At 33.0% G+C, this 27,987-nt stretch overlaps 1 protein-coding gene across 1 annotated transcript; it reads right to left on the bottom strand.

The window, feature by feature from the left end:
• Positions 1 to 11,983: 11,983 nt before the first annotated feature.
• Positions 11,984 to 17,139, bottom strand: LOC110689222 (protein trichome birefringence-like). The gene is made up of 5 exons (XM_021865950.1): positions 15,711 to 17,139; positions 14,727 to 14,919; positions 14,442 to 14,635; positions 14,198 to 14,356; positions 11,984 to 13,370 (listed from the first exon to the last, which is right to left on the bottom strand). Exons 1-5 carry the CDS (start codon positions 16,721 to 16,723, stop codon positions 13,016 to 13,018), a joined length of 1,914 nt encoding a protein of 637 aa, XP_021721642.1. The 5' UTR covers positions 16,724 to 17,139; the 3' UTR covers positions 11,984 to 13,015.
• Between the last annotated feature and the right edge of the window lie 10,848 nt (positions 17,140 to 27,987).

Raw genomic sequence — 27,987 nt, 5'->3', positions numbered from 1 at the left:
TGGTCGCATCTTTTTTGTTCGCAACCCCTGTTTGATCCAATAAATGTAATTATGTTTTCTTAAACTTGTTTGTGGGTTAGGTAATGACCTAAGTAGTTACCTAATTAAATACAGGCAAACTAAATACAGGTTATAACCTAATTACAAACAGATTTAAAAAATCGCAAATATGGATCATACAGGTTTGTGAAAAAAAAATTCAAACTGTAAATCACAAAGCACACCCTCATTACCCAATGATTGATAAAATAATTGAAAGATATATATGTGTTTTAGATCATCATAATACAAGCTCCTAAGGCTATTTTCATCCTCAAAACTATAAAACAACAATATCTTTACATAAATCAAAATCATCAATTGACCAACGAAATTTGTATACGAACCAATGAAGCAAAATCAATTTGAAACCCAATAAATTCGATCATTGGACGAAATTTTGGTTTGAGTTCCGAATAGATTATACAAGATTTTTGGGGTGGTTAATTAAGATCATGAATGAAGAACAATGCAGAACAAAGATGATTTTTTATTATCTAAATTTTAATTATAATTTAATTAACGAAAAATGATTTTAAAAAGATAAAAATAGATTTAAAAAAAAACAATAATTACATATTCTTTAAAAATACATGTATTTATAATTATACATACATGTATAGTATATTTAGGCTTTAAAAAATTAATAAAAATGGACCAATCATAACATGACACATCATCATGTTAAAGTGTCATTTTTTGAAAAATGACAATGTAGAAACATCCTTTATTTTGTGATAAAATGATCTTGGTATCTTTCTCTCAAAAAAAAAAATGATATTGGTATATCCTGCGAGTGTCCACGAGACCGTCTTAATGGTGTCCTCCAAAACGTGTTCCATAAATGTAGTTTCCACAATACAATGATACCAAACATTTAGGGTTCATTTGGCATTGATGTGATTTTTTGTTTTTTGTTTTTTGTTTTTTAAAAGTATATGATATATGTCCCATAATGAATCAAAAATTATACTTCCTTCGTTTCTTTTTAGTTGACACGTTTATTTAGTCACGTTTGTCAATGCACTTGTTCAATCATTAATATCTTTAATTATTGATAAGTAAAAATTATGAAAAGTTAATATTTTGAAAGTATATAACGTGACGAATCTAACAAGATCTCATATGACTATATTTTTCATTACGTATAAAGCACAAAACACGGTCAAAGGGAGGTGTGTGAATAGTGCTAAAGTCAAAATGTGTCAACTAAATAAAAACGGAGGTAGTATAAACTTATTAAATTCATGATAATTTTTGAAAACTGATGATAATTTTTGAAAACTGACAACAGAAAAGTGAAAATATTTTTTTCTTGAAAATTTTAAGGTACAGCAGCCTGTAACTTGCTTGGTGCAGACAAATAAATGCGGAAAAAACATGTATCTGTTTTGTAAAGAACATACAATTATTTTGTAACGAACATATATCAGTTTTTTAAAGAACATTCAATTTTCTGTTTTTCTTTTATATCTAAAGAACATCTATAACATAAATAAAAAACATGACAATATATACTATGTAATTAACATTACTTATATGTACCCATCATAATTTTAAGACAAAAAGCAAAGAACATTTTACAATAAGCAATAAACATTATATCACAAATAAAAGTATATTACACTGACAATTAAAGAACATGGACGCAGGTTCCTTTCACTTTTTTATGGTACAAATATGTTCTTTTTAATTTAGGTATATGTTCATTATATTTTAAAAGTATGTTCTTTTCACCATAACTATATGTTCTTAACATGTATATATTATGTTCTTTCTGTAAAACATTTGTACCATGCAAGGTACCCATGCCTTGTAGGAATCACACACTGCCTTTTTCTTGTTTCATGTATTTGGTTTTTTTTTTTTTAAAAAAAAAAAGAGACTGAAAACCAAAAATAATGTCAAACAAGCCCTTAGATACTCCGCGGAATTTGATTATCATTAACTTAGTAACCATAAACCTCTAATTGTATTTGGTTCTATACATGATTTTATTTATTTTGGTTGGGTCCTAAAATGGACTTAAACATTTTGAATTAACTAGGGGAGCCAACGAGCGCAGGGTGGCTAGCCCTTTCGACTTAATTTTTCTTGGCTTGTGAACTTCACATGGAGCTATTTACACATGATTTAACAATGTTCAAAAGTTAACAAATAAGTAGAAAATGAACTCTGACTAAATGCTTCTAAGAATTTAGCTTTGCTAGCTCCACTTGGAGCCTCTTTGTCCACCCTTGATAATTCCCTTGAATCCCTTCTTGCTTTCTTCCCCTTTTCACCATAGTCATTTTGGTTTCCTTTCATCCTAGTACATCTAATTCGGCATAATCATATTAATTTCATTAGTCTCAATGTCCTTGAAACACAATTATGGGTAAGTCGTTAATTTTAACCTTCACAAAATAAAGAAAAAATGCCCACAAAAAGCAACAATCTTTCGATGTCCAGTGACTAATGTTGTCATGTAAAACCATAACAACCATTAAATATAAAAAAAATTTAACTTTATTATTCCATTCTCCACTTAATTTTAATTAATTGATGGGTCTTTCAAAGTCATCCATCCAATAGAGTCACCAAGCTAAGATAGAATTGTTAGGAAGATTGTGAGATAGAACAAGAAAAGGCAAATAACCAAATTCATCATTCTTCTTATTATAATTCACTTTTCAACTTTCAGGCAATTAATCTCATTTTCATGTACCTACATTGGATTAATACTCCAAATCCTTGCTAAAGCCCCTCATTTACCTCCTCTTAAAATACTACAATACAATTGCATATGAGCTAACAATACCACTTTAATTTGATAATACGTATCATAATTTAAAATTAATAGCAAATGGAAACTTGTACATAATAATCAACTCAATCTAAAGCTCTTAAAATTATACTAATTCATACTACAATATGTAGCAAGGGTGAAACTTTAAGAAGCATATTAATTTTTTAAATGTATGACGAATTGGAAACTTATTTAACTAATTCATCAACTAAACAAATGAGATGTGCAAAGACACAAAATTATAAGGCGAAACCATAGATTCAAAGACAGTGGAGCCTCTTTCACAGAGAATGAACAACAGTATGAAGTACATGTAATTTACAATATATTATTTAATACTACTCTCCTTTCCATATTAGTATAACAAAAAAGAACATAATCAAAGGATAACAAAAACAACAAATCAAAATAATCTATCTCCGATAAAATGGGCAAACATTGGCCGCAAATGGGTCCTTCCGTGCCATTTCTTCTTTTTTCCGCTATTTCTTGTTATTGTCAGTTTTTTTTGCCCCAATTTGATTTTAATTATTCTTGATTCCCCATTTGATTTTAATTGTTCTTATGTAATTTTTTGATTGTGGAATTAAGTACTTCAATGGAGATGGTGAACAGAGATAGAGAAGAAATAGAAAGTAAAATTTTCAAGTGTAATAAGTTTTTCAAGGAAGGTGAACAGAGAAAGGAGAAAGAAAGCTCAAAACTCATAAATGGTTAAGGAAATGTACGTACAATTTCCCAATGAGAAAGTGTAAGGAAAATTACAAAATTATATACGGGGGTAAGAAGGTAAACAAACATTTTGAGGGGTATAATAGTCCGTGCACTATTCATTAGAGCAATCTCCTACTTTTTATAAGGTAAGGATAAGGAAGTAATTATCTTCGATAAAAAAAAATATATATACTGTGGAGGTTTGAAAACAAAAGGTACATGAGATTGAATAAATAAATATATAAACCAATTACGGGCTTCAACAATATACCACAAGTCTAATTTTATGATTAAAGGCCGAAATTGATTTTCATACTATATTAGAGAGACTTGAGACTACTACTATAAATGCTGAAGCTAAATGTAATAAAGGAGTAGACTCGGCCCATCTCTACATTGTTTGTGATCTAACTTGGGTGTCCAAGTCTCCGCCTTGAGGTTCACTGCAAGAGCCTGGACTCTGGAGTTCATCTTGCAAGTATTGTAAATCAAGACCAGGCCACACCGCCACAACCATCCATACCAATGATACCATCAAGGTCCGATGACCCCAATATGCCTATCTAAATCATTTTTTATTAAAAGATAATGAAGCACTTAGGGCATGTTGTGATTTAGGGCATGCTCTAATTTACTGAATTGAACTGAACGGAATTGAACTGAACTGAGCTGAACTAAATTGTTTATGAGAGAACGAAATTAGGAACTGAACTGAACTGATTGGAGCTGAACTGAACTGAATTGAGCTGAACTGAAATAAATAGAGTTGAAATGAATATTTTATGAGAGAAGGAAATTAGAAGCTGAACTGAAATGAACTGAACCAAACCGAACCGAACCAAACTTAAAGTAGGAGCAAAATTACCATCATTGACATCAACTTTGTGAAGTTTTGCAATTATTGACACCAACTTATATCACTTGTTAAATTAATACCAACTTGCTACAATAATTACAAAATTGACATAACTGACACTCTACAACTAATTTTACATAACTTTTAACACTTGTACAAGTATAAAATTTCTTTACAACAATCACTTGCTTCAAAAAGTTTTTAAGCTGTTGGAAAGATAAGACTATATAGATGTCATATGTAGAGAGTAGAGTATTATTGAACATTTAGTGCCTTTAATGTCAATTTTTTTTTTTTTTAGCAAGTTGGTGTCAATTTTACAAGTGACACCAGTTTGTGTCAATATTTGCAACATACTCTTAAGCTGGTGTCAATGAGTGTAATTTTGCCTTTTTTAAAAGTGTTGGACTTTGATTAACACATGAATGTCAACCGTTGAAACATGACTTTAAAATTTAATTTCTAATTATCTATCAATATATTTTATAAAAAAAAATATTAAAAGTATATATTATGAATAATCTAACAACATATACGAAGTAATAAATATTATTTTTCTATATATCAGTAATATAATCAAGTCTAAACTCATTACAAGAAAAGATCTCATTAATTATGAGAAGTCTCGTTGTAAACCCGTCATGAAAGACCTTTATGACAAGATTTTCTGTCGCAAGCGCGTTCAGGGAGCCATCGTAGAATACTTTCCCTGTTTCCCATGGCAAAAGCTAATTACGACAAAAGGCAATTAAGGGTAGAATGTTTGTTTGAGATTTTAGTTGAGTCATAAGAGTTGGGTTAGGTATTTTGTATGAAGTTGGATATGTTTTATGACGGGCTAAAAGACTGTTCTTTAAAGTATTTCCTCCGTTTTTAAATACTTGTTTCATTTCTATTTTTTGCACTATTTATTTGTTCTACTTTGATTAATGTTTGTGATTTATACCTAAGAAAAAATATAGTCTTGTGGGTACTTGTTGGAATCATCTCAATGAATAGATTATTAATTTTCAATTGTTAGAATTTATACTTATTGATAATTAAAAATATTAGTGATCAAAGATTAGTATTGACATGTGTGTCTAAGAGAAATGGAATAAGTATTTAAAAACGGAAGGAGTATTATATTAGGGATAGGATTTGTGTCCTTCATTAATGAATTGTAGTGACTCCCGCTGTATTATTTTAAGTGCATTGTTTTGACTAGCACTAGTTTTAAATAGGTGAATTGTATGGAGTATAATATTGTGTAAGAAATGTATGTGGTGAAATCTAATATATATAAATAAAGTAAGCATTTTTCGAGAGCATTTGACGCGTCACATAAGAAAAATGTATTATTTTGACCAATGAAATTTTAGATTAATATTTTATTTTAGGATTAAAAAATTCACTCACCACCTAAGAAAAAGTGACGAATAAGATTTAAGAATGTTGCCACCTAGGTAAAAATAACGAATAGTGAACAATTAAAATTAAAATTATTTAAAAAACTAATAATTATCTTTTTTACATATATGGATGTAAATCTTTGATCGTAAATATCTCTAATCTCTCCCTAGAAAATATTATAAAAATTAGATATTAAAAATGTACTCATCGAAACGAATAAAACTAAATCTTATATCACTATGTTTTTCCTTATATATAAAGAGAAATTTAAAAGATTTCCCCTAATTTTTTTAATAGTTAAAAGATTTTAGATGAGACTAACATTTTGAAACAGAACGAGTATATAAAAAAACACATTTGCAAAGGACTTATTTTAATCAATAAATAAAATGATTTGTCATTTATTTTTTATTAAGCAAAATTAAAGAATAAGGTTTGGAATTTTAAATTCAAGCGCCACGTAAAATAAATAAACATACGAAAGATATCTTTTGTGTTAAATTTTTTTTTAAAAAAATTATCTTATGATATTAGGAATTTTATTCAAATATCCGATGAATGATCTTCATATAAAAAAAATCTTAAATTAATTAAAAAGATTTACTAGAACCATGCATCGCACGGGCTTATATCTAGTAAAAATTATTATAGAACGTATATAGTCGGCTAATTGTTTATTACTCCTTCCCTTTCATAATTATTGTCTCATCTTTTTCCTTATTAATATACTCTCCTCGTATTTTTTTTAAAAAGAAACATTTCTCCTAAACATGTATGGCAATACTAAACTTTGACCAATAAAATATTTAATTACTAACAAATAAAAAGTATAACAATCATATATCAATAAATCATCCATTGAGACAATTTCAACAAATACCCTTAAGACTTTTTTTTAACGTTTAAATCATAGGGGTGTCAATTCGGATAAACAGTTCGAGTTTGGGTTGGGTTTATCAGTTTTGAGTTATAACGGGTCGATTTATAACCGGTTGAAATAAAAGAAATAATTACCGAGTCGGTTGAAAAAAAACTCTACGATTATATAATAGATTTAAAAATAGTGATACACTTCAAAAATTAGAAGAAATATAATGAGAATAGGGAAAAACAAAAAATGAAATTGTAACACTAGTTAAAAGTAAAAGCCATCCATGAGCTGACCGGCCCATATCTATTTCATCACATGCAACCCAAAGTCAAAGTCCAGCAGATCTGCCACTTCCACTTGATGGTTATCACCTAACCCATCGAGGCCTTATGTCAGTTGTCCAAGCCCATCAGAAACCCACAAACATGTCCAGCAAAATTATAATACCAGCAAGCCCACATATTTAGCCTTTAGGTTATGTCCAATTAGTCCAAGCTACACCCTTGTGTCCATTTTAGCTGCAACACCAGTTCACAAGCCCAAATTTAAACACGCCCTATTAAAAAGCCCCAACTATAATCAACCAACCCATAAAACTAAACATATCTTTAAAAAGCAGCCTACCCAATCGTCATTTATTCAAAACCGTCACTTTCAACAGCTATTATATATATATATATTAAACGTCACTTTCAAACTTAAATTTTGGTTTTTTTTTTTTAATTAGAAAATTTCTTATATTTATTACTTCTTGATTTTCTCTCTCTAACAATCAAACACAATTCACCTTCTATCCTAAAAAACAACCATGGATATTCGAGATGAGATGAAAAATCAAACGGATTCTCCCAAAAAAAAATAACGTTATGTAATATCACTTAGTTTTGTTTGAATTTATATGAATATCATTTAATTTTATTTGAATGTAATTCGATACTCTGTTGTTCGAAATTTTTATAGGGATTGTTAAAAAATTTAGTGAAATCAAACGAATACCTTATGTTCATAAAGTGTTTTAAGATGTTCATAATATTAATATTTTTTTGTTCATATGATAAATATTCTTAATAATCATAAAATGTTATCATTTTGTTTGTTTATGCTCATGTTTATATGTTGAATGCTTATGTTCACTTCCTGAAACGTACATATTCATATTTTTTACGTATATGTTCACTTTTCTTAAATGCTTATGTATATATTTTGAATGCTTATCCAAACTTTCTGAAATGCATATGTTCACTTTATGAAATTCATATGTTGATATTTTTTTTATGTATGTGTTCACCTTCAGAAATGCATATGTTATGTTCATATGCATTCAAAAAATGAACCAATGCATATTTTCATATTTTGGATGCGTATGTTCATTTTCTAAAATGCATATATTCATATTTTCAATGCATATATTCATTTTTGGAATGCGTATGTTCATTTTTTAAAATGCATATTTTCATCGCATATGTTCATATTTTTAATACTTATAACGCGTATGTTTCATAATCATTTTGTTTATTATTCCTTCAATTTTATTATGTTCATAATAAAGGACATAAATTCAACTCATATGAATGACATGTTCACAAACCTAATCAAATTGATCAAAATTCATTACAAAATCACCACATAACAAATCGAAATTCATTCATGATCAAATTGATAGTTTTTAAACAAAATACAGTACAATTAACAATTACAATTGAATATAATAATTACAAATTAACAAAACAAAACACTAACTTGCATTGACGATCTCTTTGGGAATAACAACTAATTCCATAGTAAGCAACAAAATTAATCAAAAAAAGTGAAACAAAAGAGAAAACTAAAGAAAACATAAGAGAGAGAAATTGAAGAACGAAAGAGGAAAAACAGAAGAGAAATTTTTTTTGATCAAAACTATGATCAAAATTTTGATAAAATTTTGGTTAAAATTATTATAGGTTAGAAAAGTGAAGAGAGAGAAGATGAAAAAAGATACAAAAAATTTAAGAAAGGAAAGAAGAACACAGGAAGAACGTAAGCTAAAGTATGAAGAAAAACAAGTTGGGTTGCATTTCATACTATAATAGGTGTGTTTTAATGCTGTTGCAACTATTATAGCTGCACAAGCATGCAACCAAGAATATGCTAGTTATGTCACTCTCACTCAAACTTTGTCTTGGGTTTCATGGCTATTTGGGGTGTAGAGAGAGCTATAACGGATAATAGCGTAGGGGAATGGAGGGAACTTGGTTTTAGGTGTAAGTGTGTAACTCTCAAGAATTTAACTAAAATTTGATGTGCATAAACTGAGCTGAACTGAACTAAACAGAATATTTTATGAGAGAAGGAAATTAAGATAAGAACTGAAATGAACTTATTGTAGCTGAACTGAATTGAACTAAACTGAACAGAACTGAAAATAATATGAAGAGAACAGTCATTTAGTATCAATTTTTTTTTTACAAAAAAAAAAAACCTAATTTTTACTAAAATACAACTTAGGGCTCAGTTCAGCTCCAATCAGTTCAGTTCAATTCACTTCAGTTCAATTCCTAATTTTCTTCTCTCATAAACAGTTCATTTAAGCTATATTTAATTTAGTTTAGCCCCAACCAGTTCAACTTAGTTGTTTTCAGTAAATTGGAACAGTCCTTTAAGATATTTAAGTTATAAAATATGCATTGAGAAACGTAAAATCCCCAACATTGTGATAAAAAAGGGAGAAATTATGTCGCAATGAGAACTGGGTACAGGCCCATGTAAACGAAATTGTCTTCATGATTCATTTTTGCATGAGCAAACTCAAATCCTCCTTGATGCTCGTGATTGTATGGAATTAGTAGTCTCATGGATTAAGAATATGGTGTAACTTAAATGGATCAAATCGTTGTTGACTTTACCTTTTCTTGTTCATGGTTGTCTTTATTGATCTATGAATGGTTAACAAGTTCTATAAGAGACTTGTGAGGGGGCTCCTTATTTTAGGCCTGTTCTTTTCACCTTAATTTCAGTCCAGTTTAGTTTAGTTCAGCTCCAATCAATTCAGTTTCTAATTTCCTTTTCTCATAAACAATTCAGTTCTGTTTAGTTCAGCTTTAATCAGTCCAATTCAATTCAGTTTAGCTCCAATCAGTTCAGTTCAGTTCAGTTCAGCTCAATAAATCAGAACAAGCCCTTTATCCCTCGTTTATAATCGTTATTATGTCAACTTCACCACTTCATGCGGTTACCAAGTACATTGACAATTTGACACGTGATAAAGTAAGTTGACTCATATAACATCTACAATTACGTCTCATTCTAATTTTGTGAGCATTTAATTCTAAGAAGATAATTAAGATATTAATGATTAAAGAAGTATGTCCAACCTTAATAAAAAAAATGTCAAAATGTCACCATTATTTCAAAGAGAATTGATAAAAGCTTATTACAAGTTCCTTATATGTGCTCTAACTCTAATGTACGTTTTCTTTTATGCAATAATTCTAATGTACTTAGGGCCTGTTCTCATTGACTGAACTCAGCTGAACTAAACTGAGCTAAGCTGAGCTGAACTGAACTGAGCTGAGCTGAACTGAACTTAATATTTTAAAAGAGAAGAAAATTAGGAGCAGAACTGAACTGAATTGAACTGAACTGAGCTGAATTGAACTGAACTAAGCTGAACTGAACTGAATTGAATTAAATTGAATTTCAACGTAAGAGGACAGACCCTTAGACGTTATCATTTGGAGGTTATAATAGTATGGAGTAGTTCGTTAGTAAAGTACACAAGTCTTAAGTCTCAACTCTTAACCCACATACTAAGCCAATAAATAAACAAAATTAAAAATGGTACTCCGTAATCTTCCACATAATCACATGATGTGCATTTAAATTTGGTGGCCATGCTTGCTTTTATGGTCACATTTTAAGGTGTTTCCGGGATGTTTACTCGAATAACTCGATCCATTCTGCTGTAGGTGTGCCCATCTTGAATAGGTTCTTAGGACTTGCTAAGATTCTATTTAATAACTCCTAAACAAATAAGAGTTACATTTGTCAGATGTGGCGGTGTTTCAGTAAGTGTAGGCGTGTAGCACATTATTATTATTATTATTATTATTATTTTTTTTTTTTTTTTTTTGTGAAAAACTTACATTTTAATATTATATATTTCTCCTTTAAGGTCCTCATTCAAACCCATTGCTACTTTAAAAAAAAAAAATTATTTCCTCTTATGCTCATTACTTTTCAATAAACAATTTACCCCACTTTATTTCTTTTACAATTTTTTAATACCGAAACTACCCTACTTACCTCTTATTTTATTTAAGTCAATCAAGTCAATCAAATCGTAAAAAACTATGTGACGGTCAAAGCTTAACACTTACTCCATATTAAAATACAAAGGGAGTAAAGATTTTATACAGATATTTCAAGTTATTAGTTATAATACAAGGGTAATGATATATGTAGCCGTTAAGGCTATATATAAATATTAAGTATAATTCTTAAAATAGAATTAACTTAGAAATTCATAACAAAATCACGCACAAATCATTATATTCTATACTTAGTATTTAAAAACAAAAACATCATCCTTATAATGCCACATGTATATTTCATTTTTTTTTTCTCCAATGCCACATGTCACCTCATTTAATCTTTCTTTTTTTTAATCCCTTTTCTCTTATGAAAAAAAAACTTTAATTCAATACATGTATAATGATTGAAGGTTGTTTAGTTCACTTTCCTCCAGTTTAATTTCTACTACAATTGCATTTAATCTTCACTTCTTCTCTTCTATAAACTATTCATTTGCCAATATAAATATATTAAAAAATAATTATACATATTGTATACATATTAATAAACCGTGCATTGCACGGGCCAGAAGGCTAGTTAATGTTAATTTATCCTTCATATTTTCTTTTTAGCTTCTTATGAATAACCCTTAGAGAGCTTAGAGGTATGTTTATCATTTTCCTTATATAAACAAAATATATACCAGTAGAATTTTAAACAAGGGAAATCAATATTAATATAGTTTTAAAAAATATAAACGTAAATGGTGGAATTTTGTACAGAATTTTAGCTCATGGTCTACCACTGATTTCCCTTTTGTTTGGTCTATGCATTTTATGCCGACAAAATATAAACAAAATTTTAAGTGGAAGAATCAAATTTAATAGAGAGTGATTGATTGCGCCAATCAACTTGAAATATACCAAAAAAATAAAGGCAAAAGTCAAAACAAAGAAGAAAAAAATCACAATCATGTTGAAACACAGTACATATTTGCACATATCAGTCTAAACTTAGTAATAAATGCCTTGAACTATCTTTTTTTTTTTTCTTTTTTTTTTTTGACGAACCTTGAACTATCTTTACAACATGATTAAAGCCAGATTCTGAAAACCTTACATCACATGTTGCCTGTCCATAACATTCTTTTGCCAATCTATCATAATTTACAAAAGTTGAGGCAACAGAATTCAATTTTCACGATGTCAATCACAAGCAAGCGAGAATCAACTGCCTTTTGCTCTTATGCTTATGTAGAATCCTCGTAAATGCGGAAACGGTTATAAATAAGCCTAAAGCCTAAATACAGTACACTCGGGTATATAATAGAAATTTACCTGCCTTTTGCTCTTACGCTTATTTAGAATCCTCATAAATGCGGAAACGGCTATAAATAAGCCTAAAGCCTAAATACAGTACAATCGGGTATATAATAGAAATTTACCTGCGTTTTGCTCTTATGCTTATGTAGAATCCTCGTAAATGCGGAAACGGCTATAAATAAGCCTACAGCCTAAATACAATATACTCGGGTATATAATAGAAAATTGCCGATACCAAAGAGAATGAGGCAAAAATACTTAAATACTACACTTGAAACACTTTATTAATGATGAACAAACTAAAGCAATCATAATGTACATACGTATATTCTATGCTTTTGGAGATAACAATAAATTACACGATTTGTCAACGTCACCAAAATTGCCAACTGCATCTTTTAAATCACCGACACAAATTGGCCAAATACTTTCATAAAGGGAATTTCTATTTCCACTCCCAAAATCACTTCTTACACTCCACCTAGCCCGAACACTAAATTGTGAATTTTACCGAGCGAGTGTAAAAGATGTTTTTGAGAGTGAATTTAGCAATTTCCCTAACAAAGAGCTAGTAGTACAAGGGGACCTATTTACTTCTCTCATCTTTGTATTTCATAAATAATTTATCTATTAAAACAGGATAAAATGAAAGTATTTACCTGAAATGGAAATAATCACAGGCAAAACTCTTGGATTCGTTCGTGCAACTTAATCATGGCGACTGGGCGAACAAAAACGTAGGAGGCCTGTGTTGTACTGGCTTAAGTTTTGTTTTTTTGTTGTTGTTCTTGGTATCGCCTTCTTACCATTTCAGCATAAAGAAGCTCGTTCCATGAGTCCGGAACTCCAGGAAGACACCAATGACTGCAGTCTTGAAATTTCAATGGTGTTTTTTTCTCTTCTGTGGAGAGGCGTTGCTTCCGGTAGACTGATGGGTGTGCATCCTTCCTGTAATCTGTCAATTTCGTGATATTTAGGTAGGATATAGGGGTTTTCATGCCCCTCATTACCGTCTCAAAAACTTTCATTTTCCATGGGTATTTCTCTAGGTAAGTGTCATTTGTAATAGGTTCGGTCTCGCTGTCACATTGCCCCCCAGAATTCCATTGCCCACCTCTGCAATCAGAAAGAGGAAACATAATTGGTTAGCTTTTTCTTTTCATGTTCTATATGGGGAAAAATACATCGTAAATAAAATACATTGATAAGACGTGACATTGATATACCATTAGAGAATTTGTCATAAAATTCATATAAATTATACCAAACTAAGGTTCCAAACTTCAAATATGTGAACGAGCTATAATTAAAATGTTAGCTTGTTCACTTCACCTACTCAAATGGACTGATTATAATACAGATTTACACTGATTTCTAAATAGGACTTTTCTAGCAGAATCTGAAATCATAACTCACTTATTAGTTATTACAAAATTCATCAAAATTGGTTAATGTCGATAAAAACTTTTTATTAGTTGCAGAGAACAAGGCATGCGTAAGTAAATTTTCACTAGTAAGTCATGGTAATTAAGGTGAGTATTAATTTTTTTCTTTTCAGTTGCTGATTACAAGACCTAAATGAGGCAAAACCCAGTCAAGAGGTAACCCTTTTAATTTATCATCAAGTTTAGACACTTTTAATTGCCTAAGTTTCAACCCATAAGAATTTGACCTAGGGGTATGCCTATTGGTTTCTCTTCATTTGACTAACATGTATGTGTTGTAAGCGTCTACTATTGTATACCTATGATCATAATATAACATGTTCTATGAATATACAAATGGCCTAACTCGAAAATGCACACAATCCATAGTAATAGAAAGGGGTAAGTGCTTGCCAATTTTTCTGTCAAACATTACCATCATGAATAAAATGAGCGGTTATACCATCAAATACAAGAACAAGAGTACATTGCATACTGTGAATGTGGGTTCAAACAGACCTGAAATGTGTACTGGAATAGCCGCGAAAGAAGACATGCGTCTTTTGAGGATCAACATTGTTGTCGATCCATCTACCCCAAGTTGTTATAGCTTTTCGAAACGCCTCCTGAACATCCAATTGCTTGTAGACATTGCTGCCTTCTTGGTAATAATCTTCCCTGCCATTCAAAATCAAACACATTCAACCTCAAGTGAAAAGGGACAATATATAATTATGATGAGAGAAAGAGCAATTAGAGGTACCCCTTTGATGTCTTCTCATGCGTCCACCAATGCCCGGTATTAAAAATTACAATGTCGGCACTCTTAAAGTGTTTGGAGTCATTAACCACGAGATCAAGTCGAAGAGTTTCCTTGGTTGTTCCATTCTTGTCTTTGACTTCCCATTCTTGGACTAAGAAAGGAGCTACAAAGAACTCCACGGTACAATTATAATCCTACTCAAGCACCAAAAGTAAGCCGAATTAGTTCAACAATCACAAAAATCAAAACATAAAGAATAACTAAAATTGAAGGTACAAAGCTTACTTTGAATACAAAAGTATAAGAAGCTTCATTCCGAAAGTAATGCCTGCCAGAAGCTTCATAAACGTTCTTTGGATTTTTAGCCGAGTTCTTAAGAATGCAAACCAAGGATTCCCACATATTTCGATTTAGCGAATCTCCAACAAAAACTAGTCGCTTTCCCCTCAATAATTTCAACATTTTCCTTCCATCCAATCTGTAGAAATTATATTAATCCAAATAAAGCGTCGGTGATTAACAGATTAAGTGGTTTCAGTTGAAAAAGATAGATATGGTCAAGTAGTTTGAATACTTCAGCAAGTTTACTAAACTCAATCCAAGCAAACATGTCCACAATTCAAATTGAAATTAAATGAAAATCAATAGACTATTGAACTTCAGTCAAAATAAATTCAATTTTTAACATTATTAGTCAAAAGTCCACATTTAATCCTTCAAAAATCAAGGTAGATCGAATTTTCAGGAACAAGATATACAAAAGCTCTAATATATCAATCAAAATATATGCCAACAATGAGATTTTCCCTCATAATCTGTTGCACAAAAATTAAAGTCTCCAAAAAATCATAATTACTGATGAATTCATAGACATTAACTTAATCAAGTTAATGTATAAAATTAAGTTAATGTATAAAATTTTGCTTCAAAAAAAAAAAGTTAATGTATAAAATTCAAGAAAAATCAAATACATCCAAAACCGCCAAAAAAAATCCCCTATTCCCATTAACCTCAATTTATGATCTAGCATCAATATTTTAAATTAAATCTGAAACTGAAACCAAAACCCCAAATTTGATAAAGAACATACTCATGTAGTCATATCACACATTCAGAACATTTATGGAAAAAACTTATTCAATGTCATACCAAATAAAATCATATCATATGAAGCAAAAAAGGTAAATTAGTAATTAATCTACTTAGAAAATGTACCAAAATAAAGAGGACATTAAATTAAATTAAATGATTAAGCAACAAAAAAATTACCTAGGCAATGTGCAACCTTTAGGTTTCCATTTAAGCTTTTGATAATCATTATCAGGTCTACCATTCAGAAAACAATTAAATTGTTCATCAATTAGTTTACATGATCCGGGTTTATAAAGCGGGTATGATTCATCTCTAATCCATCCACCATCATACAAATCACAACCAATCAATGATGCAACCAAACTCTTCTTTTCATTCCCCTGTTTTTGAACTTCCCCTGAAACGACACCGTTTTCACTGTGACTGCTGTTGTTACTATTATTATCCTCTTTCTTTGGCAATGAAGTTGGGAAATCTTTCCCTTCTTCCCCACTTCCTTTCGCACTCGTCGAATTCGTTATCGTTTCGATACTCCAATTCGGTGTAATTGGAGGGATTTGAGGGGGAGATGCTACTACACTAGTACTGTGATTACTCTGTTTTTCAGAAACAGGGGAAATTTTTGGTGAGATTTGAGGAAGAATTACACTACTCTGATTTGTTTGCTTTTTTGGGTAATCAGTATTATTAGTGGGGTTTATGTTATCATCTTGTTTTGGTAAAATTGGAGAGATTTCTGGGGGGATTTGAGGCAAATTTGGGGTAATTTGGGGAATAATATCAGTATAATTAGGATTAAAGTTTTGAACTTTATCAGGAGGAAGTTGGGTATCTGTCAAATTATCTGTAAAATTTGAAAAGGGTGATTGAAATGAATCAAAATTTTGAGATCTAGAAGAATTAATTTTAGTAGAAAAATTAGAGGGGAAATCAGATCTGGGAGATTGATCAGTAAAATTAGGGGGAGAAGTAGAATTAAGAGTAAAATAATTGAAAAACCAAGTAGAAGAAGTATTGGTTGAAGAAGAAGGAGAAAAGGCTAAGAAAACAGTGAAAGCAATGAAAACAAAGACAACTCCATAAACAAAAGCAGAGGTTTTTCTGGTTTTGAAAAGAGAGAAATAGCCTTTAAAATCTGTAGTAATGTTGTTATTGTTTGGGACTAATTGGTATTTTGTGAATTCTGCCATTGTTGAAGGGTTTGTTGCTTAACTGTATTTGGAGGAGAGAGAGAGAGTTGGGGAAGAAAGAGAAGAGAAGAGAAGAGAAGAAAGAGAAAAGTGAAAGCGGTTTATGGATGGGAGAGTATAATTAGTGGACTATGAAGACGAGTGTCAACACACAGTCTTAAACACTTTGAGTTAATTGGCTTAAAACACTAACTCAACTCTTATAATAAATGAGTTGGATCGCGTTCACTTTGTCGGGTTTCTTGATCTTATTATTAAGAACCCTGAATTATTTTTTTTTTATTTTTTTTACGAGAGGATCTTATAAATAAAACAACAATACAACAAAACACACAAGACGACTATAACAACATTAATTAACAAAACCCAGGAAGGACCAATGTGAGTGCGCTTCACACGAGTTAACTTGCTGGACTCCAGATCAAGAGGCAAAGACGAAGCTGGACATCGCTTTGAGCCCACATGATCTGCCCTGCAACCTACAAGCATCCTATCATAAAACCACTTACATGACGTCCGAAGAAGAGAATGAGAAATAGTTCGTTGTTGATGATTCAGACGAGATGAGACCATGGAAGGCAAAGGTAGAACTTAAAACTTAAGACCCTGATGACTGCATATAAACCCCTGAGAAGCTTCCTTTTTTGGCAGATGACCTTGTAATATTGATGGCTTGATTAACTTTTCCGAAACCTGATTTGCAGCTGCCTCAACTGTGGACGATTGAGAAGAAGCACTCAAGGCCTGATAAGTAGGAACCGCTTGGTGCTCCGAGCCACGGAAAGGAAGAACCGAAGGAATAGAAGTCTCTACTTCCCTAGATTTTTCACCTAAGCGAATCTCTGTCAAGATTTAAGTTTTACTCGGGATAACCCGAACGGACATTACCGACATAAACCTAGAATGATAAAAACTAAGCACTTCACTGTGCTTAAGACACTGCAAATTAGATGATGCAATTTGACGAGATGAACCGAAACAACCACAGGATCGAAACCGATGCTAATGTAAACCATTATCCAACTACATTGATTTCGAAGTAGACTCCCTATCCAAATCATGAAAAGTCGTCTCATTTGACACTATCGGAGGAGTTCCACTAACAGGACTTACAACATCACAGTCCATGTGATCTGCGCTAGGTAACTCCCCTGGAATGACCTCAATATCACAAACAACCTGATTGGTTGGAGAAGCAACTTCCAAAAAGTGAGAGTTATAGAAGAGGCACAACCTAAAAGACTTTCAATCTCCTGTAATTCTTTTAACACTTCCACATTCCTCGAATAATCACTATTAAGAACCTTACAAAGGTCAGATTTGGCGGATAGAAGATCGACTAACCTCTTAAAAGCCAAAGCTCTCCTAAACAAACCTTTTGTATGACAAGAATCATACCTCAACACAAACGAACATAACTTAATTATAGAATCAAACTCCTGTAATTTTAGGGCACAAGCAACCAAATTGAGATATAAAGTTAAGGCCAAAGACCAAAACATAGCATATGTCTCTTGGAATGAAGGCAAACTAAAACATAATACTTTACTCGCTAAATCATACTTGGAAAAAGCAAGCTTAAACTTGCATTCCCGGAACAAGGAACTACCTTCCTCCTTGAAAACTTTAGAACGGACTAAAACATCATCAGGACAAGCCAACAAATCAAGGATACGAATAACGCGCTTGCCATTAAACTTAGCACGAAGATGGAACTCAGCAAAAGCAGGACACAAATCCATCTACTAAACAACCTAATAAACCACACAGAACTCCTATAGGATTAACCACCCACTTCACCTAATTACATACCTAGCCACATACAAGGCTCACCAAAAGTTACCAAAAAACTAGAAGAAGGGAAGCCAACAACAACCAAAGACCCAAAACAAAACACCGTAAAAAACCAACCAAACTAAAGAAGATGAAACTTAAATAACTAAGCAATATCAAACAACCACCACCTCACCTCTAAGCTCCCGGAAACAACAACTAAAGCCACCTCGAACCATGACCCTTATGTTGATCCCGCAAATAATTGGAGGTAAACCGTGGAGACCGATAGCGCCAACCACCAAGGTGCAGGGGACCACTCGCCAGCGATCGAAGGGAAAAGACCAGGGGTGCAGGTCGCTTGCGAGCAATAAGGTGGTGCAAAGTTTGGTTTTAGTGGTGGGATAAGAACGAGTACAACTATCATAGAGAGATAAACTTTTTTTAGCGGTGGGATTGTCTCTTTTTTGTTCGTTTGTTAAAAGCTCTCGAACGTCCTACATTCTTTGTTTAGATTAATGCGTGATTTTAACATGTATTTCAAAAATAATGTCATTTCTTTAATTTTTTAAAAAAGAAATTTATGTAACACTCTTAGACACTCATTAAATTCTTAATTATTTGTTAGATAGAAATGCGAAAAAAAAAAAAAAAAGAATGCTAGTTAGAATATGTAAAGCTTTTTTTAAAATGAGTTGGCCGCTACACTCTAAAAGGATAAGAAAAAGAAAGATATTGTAATGTGAGGTAAGAATAGCTGGCCGCTGCACTCTAGCCATGTCGGTCAAGCCCACCCGATTAGTTATGAATGCTAGCTTAATCTAGTTCATTTGTTGATTTGTTCGTGCGATCGGACGTGAAAGCAACATGAAATCAATTAAGTAGCTTTCCCACCCAGTCGAGCTCATATGTGTGACAACAAACCTAATGACTCTTTTTCTTCCTTTGATTTAATTTCTAGCCTGCATTGCAACTCCCATATTTAAAGCTTGTTTATGGCTGTTAATTTTATTTTATTTTATTTATTTTATTTACAACAACAAAGCCTTATTCCCAAAATTGTAAATAATTTTCTTTATTTTGAATACTATTTTTGTTGGGAGGATACTTGCTTGTATGTTGTACATACCCTTTAATACACACTTATTGAATTACATTTTCTTGCAATCATCTTCAGACAATATACACAACAAATAAGTTAAACACAACTCTATTTAAACAAATTTAAGTTTATGCGACTCCAACCTCTGACTCCAAAATTGCATGGCCTTTGAATGAGAGTGGTGTATAGTGTTAACGAGTTGACAAATACAATTGAGCATCCAGATTGTTGGAGTAAGTAATGCAACCGAAGAAGTTTGCTCTTCTTTGGTTGAAGAATCATTATTGTACAACAATCTAATGCATGGTTGTGTGCCTAATACTAAATGATTGTGTGATATATTGGTCTTGTATCTTGTAATACACGATCATGTGAGAACCCTTGCATACGAACTTATCTACTGTAGGGAATATTTCAAGCATTACCCCTAGCTTGAACCCTACTGTGATCATACACTAAAGTACGGTGGCGTCCAAAGGGAAAGAAGATAGAGCAAAAGCGTCTCCAACAAGTTTTAGTAACTTGTAAACCATTCACGAGGTGAAGGTTACACCCCTTAACGATCCAAGAGATCGTCAACTCCAATAGGTCTGGAACCATGACTGGTAGTTCGGGGATGAAGGTACAAATCCAACCTAAAAGAGATTGAACCTGCCCTAATAATAGGCCTCTATGTTATTCTGATCGTATTCATGTGCTCTTTCTGACTAACATGCAAGCAATAGGTTTACCCTAAACCTGTTTATCTATGTTGGTTGAATTTAATGCACAAATAAACTATTATTGGCGATCACTTGAATTATAATCAAATTAACCCTAAATAAGATTATTAATTATCTTATTAAGCTTGATTACAAGTACCAATTCCCTTTAAACATGCATAAAAGGCGTGATCAAGCAATAAATATCAAGAAACATAATAAGAATAATAATAATCATAATCATAATTATAATCATTATCATAAAATAATCATGTTAAATCATAATAATAGCAAGATACTAGGCATGATACTAACAAGATTAATAACAAACTATAGCATGTCACTAAATAATAAAGATCAAAGCTTTGGCCCCAACATGATACTAACATGCTATTAGAAAAGAATATAGGAAGCATCGCGGGATCATAATTGATATAAGAAAATCACCCTAAATATCATACTGAAGAAAGCATCCTAACATGATACTAGGAACATCCTATACATGATACTAGGAATCAATAAAACATCCTAACATGATACTAGGAATCAAAATAACAATCTAAGCATGATTTCTATATCATAAAATCAATAAATCAATTAAAGCACTTACTTGGATGCCTCATACCTCTTTCTAATAACAAAATACACACGTTAGTAACTTCAAGGAAAATATAAATCAACAATTAAGTCAAATAATTGAAATAGAGATTTGGGACCAAACCCTCAGAAATTAAAACCTTTCACGTCTAGGGCGAAGACAACTTCAAATTTGGCTAGGTGTTTCTAGATCTTGTGAATGCGGAATTTTATTTGAGGAATGCTAGTTTAGAAAAGAGAGAGAGAAAATAAGCTTTAGCTTAGAGAGAGAAGAGAATTTGAGAGTTGATGAGAAGAATTGATAGTTGTTGATGATTGAAAACGGAGGTTTTAGGAGGCTATTTATAGAGAAAACCAACCGGATGTGATAAAGAAACGAAGCAGAGTTTCGACGAGAATAAAAAAACTTTAGCGCCAAACGCTGAACATTAGCGCCAGGCGCTAGCCTTTAGCGCATGGTGTCAGGTGCTAATAGTCGTTTTCACGCGTTTTCTTAATTTTGATAAAATTTAGCCGTATAGAAGGGCAAAATTGTATTTTCCTTAAAAACACTTCTTTTATTCTGATTAAAACTCTAAAAAGTCAACCAAAGTCAATTTATCAATGCTAATTGAATTAGGAATGAAAAGAACCTTACAGAAAAATCTAGAATACTAAAATCAATTCTAATTGCATTAGGAATGATAAATCCATATTAGCCCTCCTCTAGATCATTGGGCCACATATAAAGATCAAACCGGGCCCAGTTTAGTAATTTGCCCATAACTTCCTCATTATTCATCGAAATTGGGCTTATAATATATCGTTGGAAAGCTCTTTTCAAGCCCCATCAAACTATACCATTATTGGACCCTTGCGATGGACCAAACCAAACTGGATTGGCTGTTTCTTAAAATAGGTTTTTAAAAAAGAGAAAAATTAGAAACTATCCGCAACACTAAACTTTCCACACTTTCACCTCATTTGATTATGATTCGACGTGAAAGGTACTCATCACTGGGTTTGGTTTTGGGGAGACACAAATGGGTGTCTACAAAATCCCCCACTTTGACTGAGTTTGGAGAAATGCAAGTTTCAAAAATAAAAGTCAAAGTATCGATAGGGACGGAGAATGATTCAGAACGTTCTGCAATCCTAAATCATTCTTGTAACGTCGATATCTGCAAACTAGCGTTAGTCAATCAGATAAAAGATTTAAGAAACGTGTATCTTGCACTGTCGAGCACACGTCTCTGAAGGTAACCGATTTGCTGCTGCATTTATCGTTGTGACAACCTTCCACAAGCTAGGGAACACCATCTTGCTGTTTTGTTGTTCACTCGTCTCTGAACAATAGAGATTTTTTGGATATGTTCACCCGTCTCTGAACAAAGAGCTTCTTTTTCTTGAATCATAGTGACAACCTTCCCAATCATAGCAAAAGTCGCCGAAAACCGCCTCATCACGAACCGCCCTTCTCAAATCTCGGTGACAACCCCCACAATCTTAGCGAATGTTGTCGAAGACCGCCCATCTCGTGCTATCTTCTCGAATCTTGGTGACAACCCCCACAATCTTAGCGAATGTTGTCGAAGACCGCCCATCTCGTGCTATCTTCTCAAATCATGGTGACAACCCCCACAAACTTAGCGAATGCTGTCGAAGACCGCCCATCTTGTGCTATTTTCTCAAATCTTGGTGGCAATCCCCACAATCTTAGCAAATGTTGTCGAAGACCGCCCATCTCATGCTATCTTCTCAAATATTGGTGACAACCCTCACAATCTTAGCGAATGTTGTCGAAGACCGCCCATCTCGTGCTATCTTCTCAAATCTTGGTGATAACCCCACAATCTTAGCGAATGCTGTTGAAGGCCGCCCATCTCGTGCTATCTTCTCAAATCTTGGTGACAACCTCCACAATCTTAGTGAATGCTGTCTAAAATAACCTCTCTTAAAGTCATCCTCAGTTGTTGCGATAATATTCCGAAGAAAACTACCGAAGACCAACGCTTGTCGATCCTTAAAGCTCGCTTGAACTTTGCTTTAGCCGGTGCGTTGGCGCTTCTACTGCTTGTAAACCAGTATGTCAGTGTCTTGGATTGTGAACCTGTACGTCGGTGCCTTTGCTGCTTATGAACCATTACGTCGGTGCCTTTGCTGAGCCAATGCTTAGGCGCTTTAAGCTAAGTGAGACGATCATTCATCAGGTCGACCACTTATTGCGATTGTAATCAAGCCGACTACTTAATCATGTCAAATTGCTTATAGAGGCTAACTGGCTACCAAGGAACCCAAAATTGCTATTCTGAGAGGCCTTGAGCTCTGTCGCTGCTGAAATATCTCTGGCGCCAAGAATTGGCTCTGTCGCTAGACGCTGGGATCTAGCGCCAAGCGTTGAAACCTGCTGCCAGACGCTGGATGTCGTTGTCTGGCGCTAGAGCCGAGTCTTCTCTATTTTGCTCTTACTGTCGATGTTGCTTGATTTCGCTTCGAACTTTGAACTTGCACAAATCTTTTGTAAATTAAAGGTTTTTAATCTCTAATTTACTAACCCATGTAATTTTGCTCAAACTCCTCTCATCTTGGAAGAATCTCATTCGGTCATATTCGCGGTTTTTTCGAAAAAAAAAAGATCCAGGAATGTCCTTGCTTGCTGGGATGTACCTGCATTTATATCTTTGACTATAGGACTTTGCTTATCTTTCTTTAGGGTTGACCTAAGGTTTAGTGTTGCTTGACTCATTGAATTGACACGACTCAAAACTTTACTCACTGTGATTGACTCGAAGTTGACTCGACTTGAAGTGAAATTACACGTGTGAATCATGACCTGTGTGTGCGTTTTATTGTGATCGTGCGACTCAAAAATGCAAAAAAAAAAAAAGCAAAAATTTTCCGTCATTTTTGTGGAGGGTACCGACTTTCTCTCGAAAAAGAAAGACGCGAAAAAGGATCGAAGTGTAATTTCTGAAGGTGCATGTTGAATGAGCTTAGTCAAATGTTGTTTGGTACTATCTCTCAAGGTGCAAGGATTAACCCATCCTAGGCTATCTCAATTGTTGACTCAATGATGAAAGTATTTGGGTGACTTAGGCACGGAGGCTAAGCACTTCATACTTTGTGATGCAAGGATGATTGATGAGCGATTTTAACATGACAAGGCATGCTTCAGTGTTGTGTTAAGATTCCATGACAAAGGGTTCCTAAGGGAAAGTATATTTGGTCATGTATCCGTGCGGTGTGTGAAAGTGACACTAAAGTTAGGCCGCAAGGGCTAAGTGTGTGGAAAATATATTGAAAAGAGTCAAATAATGGTGACTCTTAGGCTAGGCAAGCTAATGATGTAAGGATCTAGCCCCTAAGTCTAGCTCTAAGTAGATAGGGATGATCATAGGAGATCCCTAGATATGATCAAGGTGTGTGAATGTGAATATGAATGCATGTTTATTACGGTCGCACCTCGATGTGAGGTTGCCTACGTATTCGTTAGGAATCAGGCCGAACGTAGCTCTAGCCGAACTTCGCACAAGTGTGTGTATACCTCAAAAAGGTCTTTTTAAGGATTGTAACGTGGTTAGGCTAAAGGTTATAGAAGAAAGGGATAAAGGCTCAAGACCCTAGATAAGCCCCCAAGGTGTGCAACCTTGCTTTTGAACTTTATACTTTTATACTTGAGGCTTTTAACTCTTTTTTAGATCTTTTTTCTCTTTTGCTTTAGCATCTATTTTATTTTTATAAGTGTGGACAATCCCGATCATGCGATCTATCACCCACTTGGCATTCATGTTTCTCAGGCACGGTACCGAGCACTCGATAAGAGACGTAATCTGAGACGTGTTCATATCAAAGACATTTTCATGTCAAAGACATTGGAACACTTACCACTTTGTACACTTTTATTTATTTTTTTGCTTATTTTTTTTTTCTATTTTAATCTATTGAAGTCACTCAAGCTTTTTATGAAATTTAAAATTGCATAAGTTGCACACCATCCCATCCCAAGGTTAGGTAGATATGGGTTGAAAAATGAAAGGTATATCATTAGACGAGGCTCAAAGTGGTTTATCAAAAAAGGATTGCATATTTGAAGGGTGAAAGGTGATATGATGTGGCTACAAGGGGTGCCTCAAATCATTGGTATACCTTGTGCTTAGTTTGACATGAATTTTTTTTTTTATTTTTTTTTTTGCTTTAATGCAATGCAATGCAATGATCATATGCAAGGAAATAAATGCTCATTTTATTAAAAGAGAAAAAGAAAGAACCTACAAAATTAATCTAAGTGAAAAGAAAGGTGACTATGCTAAACTTATTGGGGAAAGGGTAAATAAAAGAAACAGGAAAAGAGGAGGTCACGAAATCTCGTCGTTGAAGCTCGTCTCTTATCTTGTGTCGTTTGCTTTATCATCACTCGCTCTTCTTACTAGCTGGAGGCATGGGAAGCTTATTATTGTCGATCAATTTTGGATAGCCTCCTTTAGCGTCTAACAGTTCTCAGTAGTATGACCCCTTCCTTGGTGATATTTTCAATGTGCATCTAGATTCCAACTAGACAATCTCTTTTTAGGTGCAGGATCTTGAATAGGTCTAATGGGAGTAATGAGTCCCTTGGCGTGGAGTTGATCGAAGGCAGTATCGTAGCTCATCCCAATGGGGGTGAAGTCTTTCCTTAGTTGCTTCTTAGGTCCTTGGTTATCCATGGCTAAAACTTCACTGAGATCATAGGTACTAACATTGTTACTAGAGTGGGCGTTTTTGGAAGAAGAAGGATTGTCGTTCTTCTTTCCTTTCCAGCCACCGTGGTTATTATTGTTAGTAGCTTTTTGCTTTGCGAGGTCGTCTTTGATCTCGATTCCGATGTCATAAACGACCTTGAAAGTATTCAAATTATGTTGATATTTTAAATGCTTCGAATACTTTTCCTGGAGATTTTTGACAAACATCCTTACGGATTCTTTTTCGGTGGGCACCTCAATCATCTTAGCGGAAGTTTCCCTCCACTTATTGAAGAAAGAATTAAAGCCTTCATTCTCTTTTTGTATTAGTATCTCGAGCTGTCTATAATCGGTTTCGACTTGAATGTTACACTTGTATCTATCAATGAAAGCGTTTACTATCTGTAGGTGTCGCTCGAAGTGCGCCTATGTTAAAAGCATGTGGTGAATATGCTTGGCACTCATAGGAAGTGAGAATTGACGTATGCGATTAGGGACATGGAAAGTAGGGAGCCGCCAACAAGTTTTTAAGGAACTTGTAAACCGTTCACGGATCATAAAAAGGCAACCACGAATAAAGGGACAACAAAGGCAACAACGATTGACCCATGAAGGTTACACCCCATTCATAATCCATGAGATTACTAACTCCATATGGTTCGGAACCACGAAAGGAGGATCAGGGGTGATGGTACGAAGTGAGTCATGGAGTCACATTCGCCCGTATTGGCCTCTACTCGATTCTTATAGTGAAAAATGATTCCTGCGATCTCAAAGGCATACAAACAAAAATTCAATTTGCTCCAAACTATTATTTAGCTAAATTGGTTTAATATTAATGCAACACATAATTCTAAAATATTGTGATCACTTGAATTAAAAACAAGATTAAAAAGGAACCTAAACCGGTTGTCCAAATTATCTTATTAGGCGTGGTTTTCAATTACATATTCCCTTTAAACATGCAATATGGTGATCATAAAAATAAGCATTAATATTGAAAGCAATTTAACAATAATAGCATTAGTCAAATCAAATATAAAATGACCTAATCATGATACTAGCAATATTAAAATAAAATAAGAGTAATTAAATTAATTAATTACTCACATTCCGCGCGTTCCTTAAAATTGCTACATAATGAATAAACTGTTAGTAACTTCAATAAAAATATAAAACAAATGAAAAATAAATTAAATAAATATAGATTTGATTTGGTCCAAACCCTCAGTTATTTATACCTTTCACGCCTTGGTTTAAGGACGGAACCTTGGGTTTAGTATAGACTCCTTGGAGTGCTTAATTAGGGGAAGTATTTTGAGAAAATAGGGTGGCTAGTATTTAGGCTAAAGAGGGAGAAGAGAATTATTTTATGATCAAGATTGTTGATGATTGGAAAAGGGGTGATATGACCTCTATTTATAGAGAAAAAAAAGAAGGGTCGAAAAAATAAGATAAGATCCGAATTAAATCGGAATAAAACTCGATAGACAGCAGTTTTTGCGGTTTTTGTTTTTATCATATCTTTTGATCCAGAAATTGGAATAAGATGAATAATATATCGTTGGAAATCTATTGAAGTCTACTTTCTAACCCAATTAAAATAAGATTAAAATATTTTGTAGAATAAAAGATATGGACGAAATAGTGAGACGGTGTCAGTTTTGGATAGAGTTTGACATTTTATTCATATCTTTTCCGTTTTAGGTCGGAATTGATATTAAAATATATCATTGGAAAGATAATTTCAAGGGCTATCCAACAATATAAAATTTGGATAAAAACTATGAGGCACGAAAATAATATCTGTCTATCTTTGAATGTCTTTCAATTCGAATAAAATTAGGACTTTTTAAAAAAGGAGTTTTTATTCAATTTCAAACTCTTTAATCTTATCTTTTCAAAAAGGATAATTAGGATCTTTTAGAAACTTGTAGAAGCTTCCAATTAACCCTAATTTTTTTAGGAATTGGATTAAATAATTTGGACCCTCCACATGATCATTGGGTCGTAGATAAGGTGGGCTTAGGTTCGATTTGGGCTCAGTTTAATATTTTGGCCATAACTTATTCGTTATAACTCGAATTTGGGCTTATAATATATCATTGGAAATCTCTTTTAAAGACCCATCCAAATATTAAATCATTGGAACCATATTATGGACTAAAATAAAATGGATTAAACGTTTTATAAAAAGGACACAAAATGAATGATTTTAAAGGATACGAAATGAAATATTTTGGGTTTAAAGGCACGAAAAGAGGAAAATAAGTGAAGTTTTTGGGAAATGGACTAGGAATCGGGTTAGTTTATGAAATGAAAATATGGATTTGAATATGGATTTAAGCACTCCAAAGATTAAATACTCAACCCGACCAATAATGGCGGTAAAAG

Source organism: Chenopodium quinoa, unplaced genomic scaffold (genome assembly GCF_001683475.1).
Source record: "Chenopodium quinoa cultivar QQ74 unplaced genomic scaffold, ASM168347v1, whole genome shotgun sequence".
NCBI lineage: Eukaryota > Viridiplantae > Streptophyta > Magnoliopsida > Caryophyllales > Amaranthaceae > Chenopodium > Chenopodium quinoa.
Note: the sequence above shows the minus strand (reverse complement) of the source record. Positions and strands in the feature narration are given on the sequence as shown.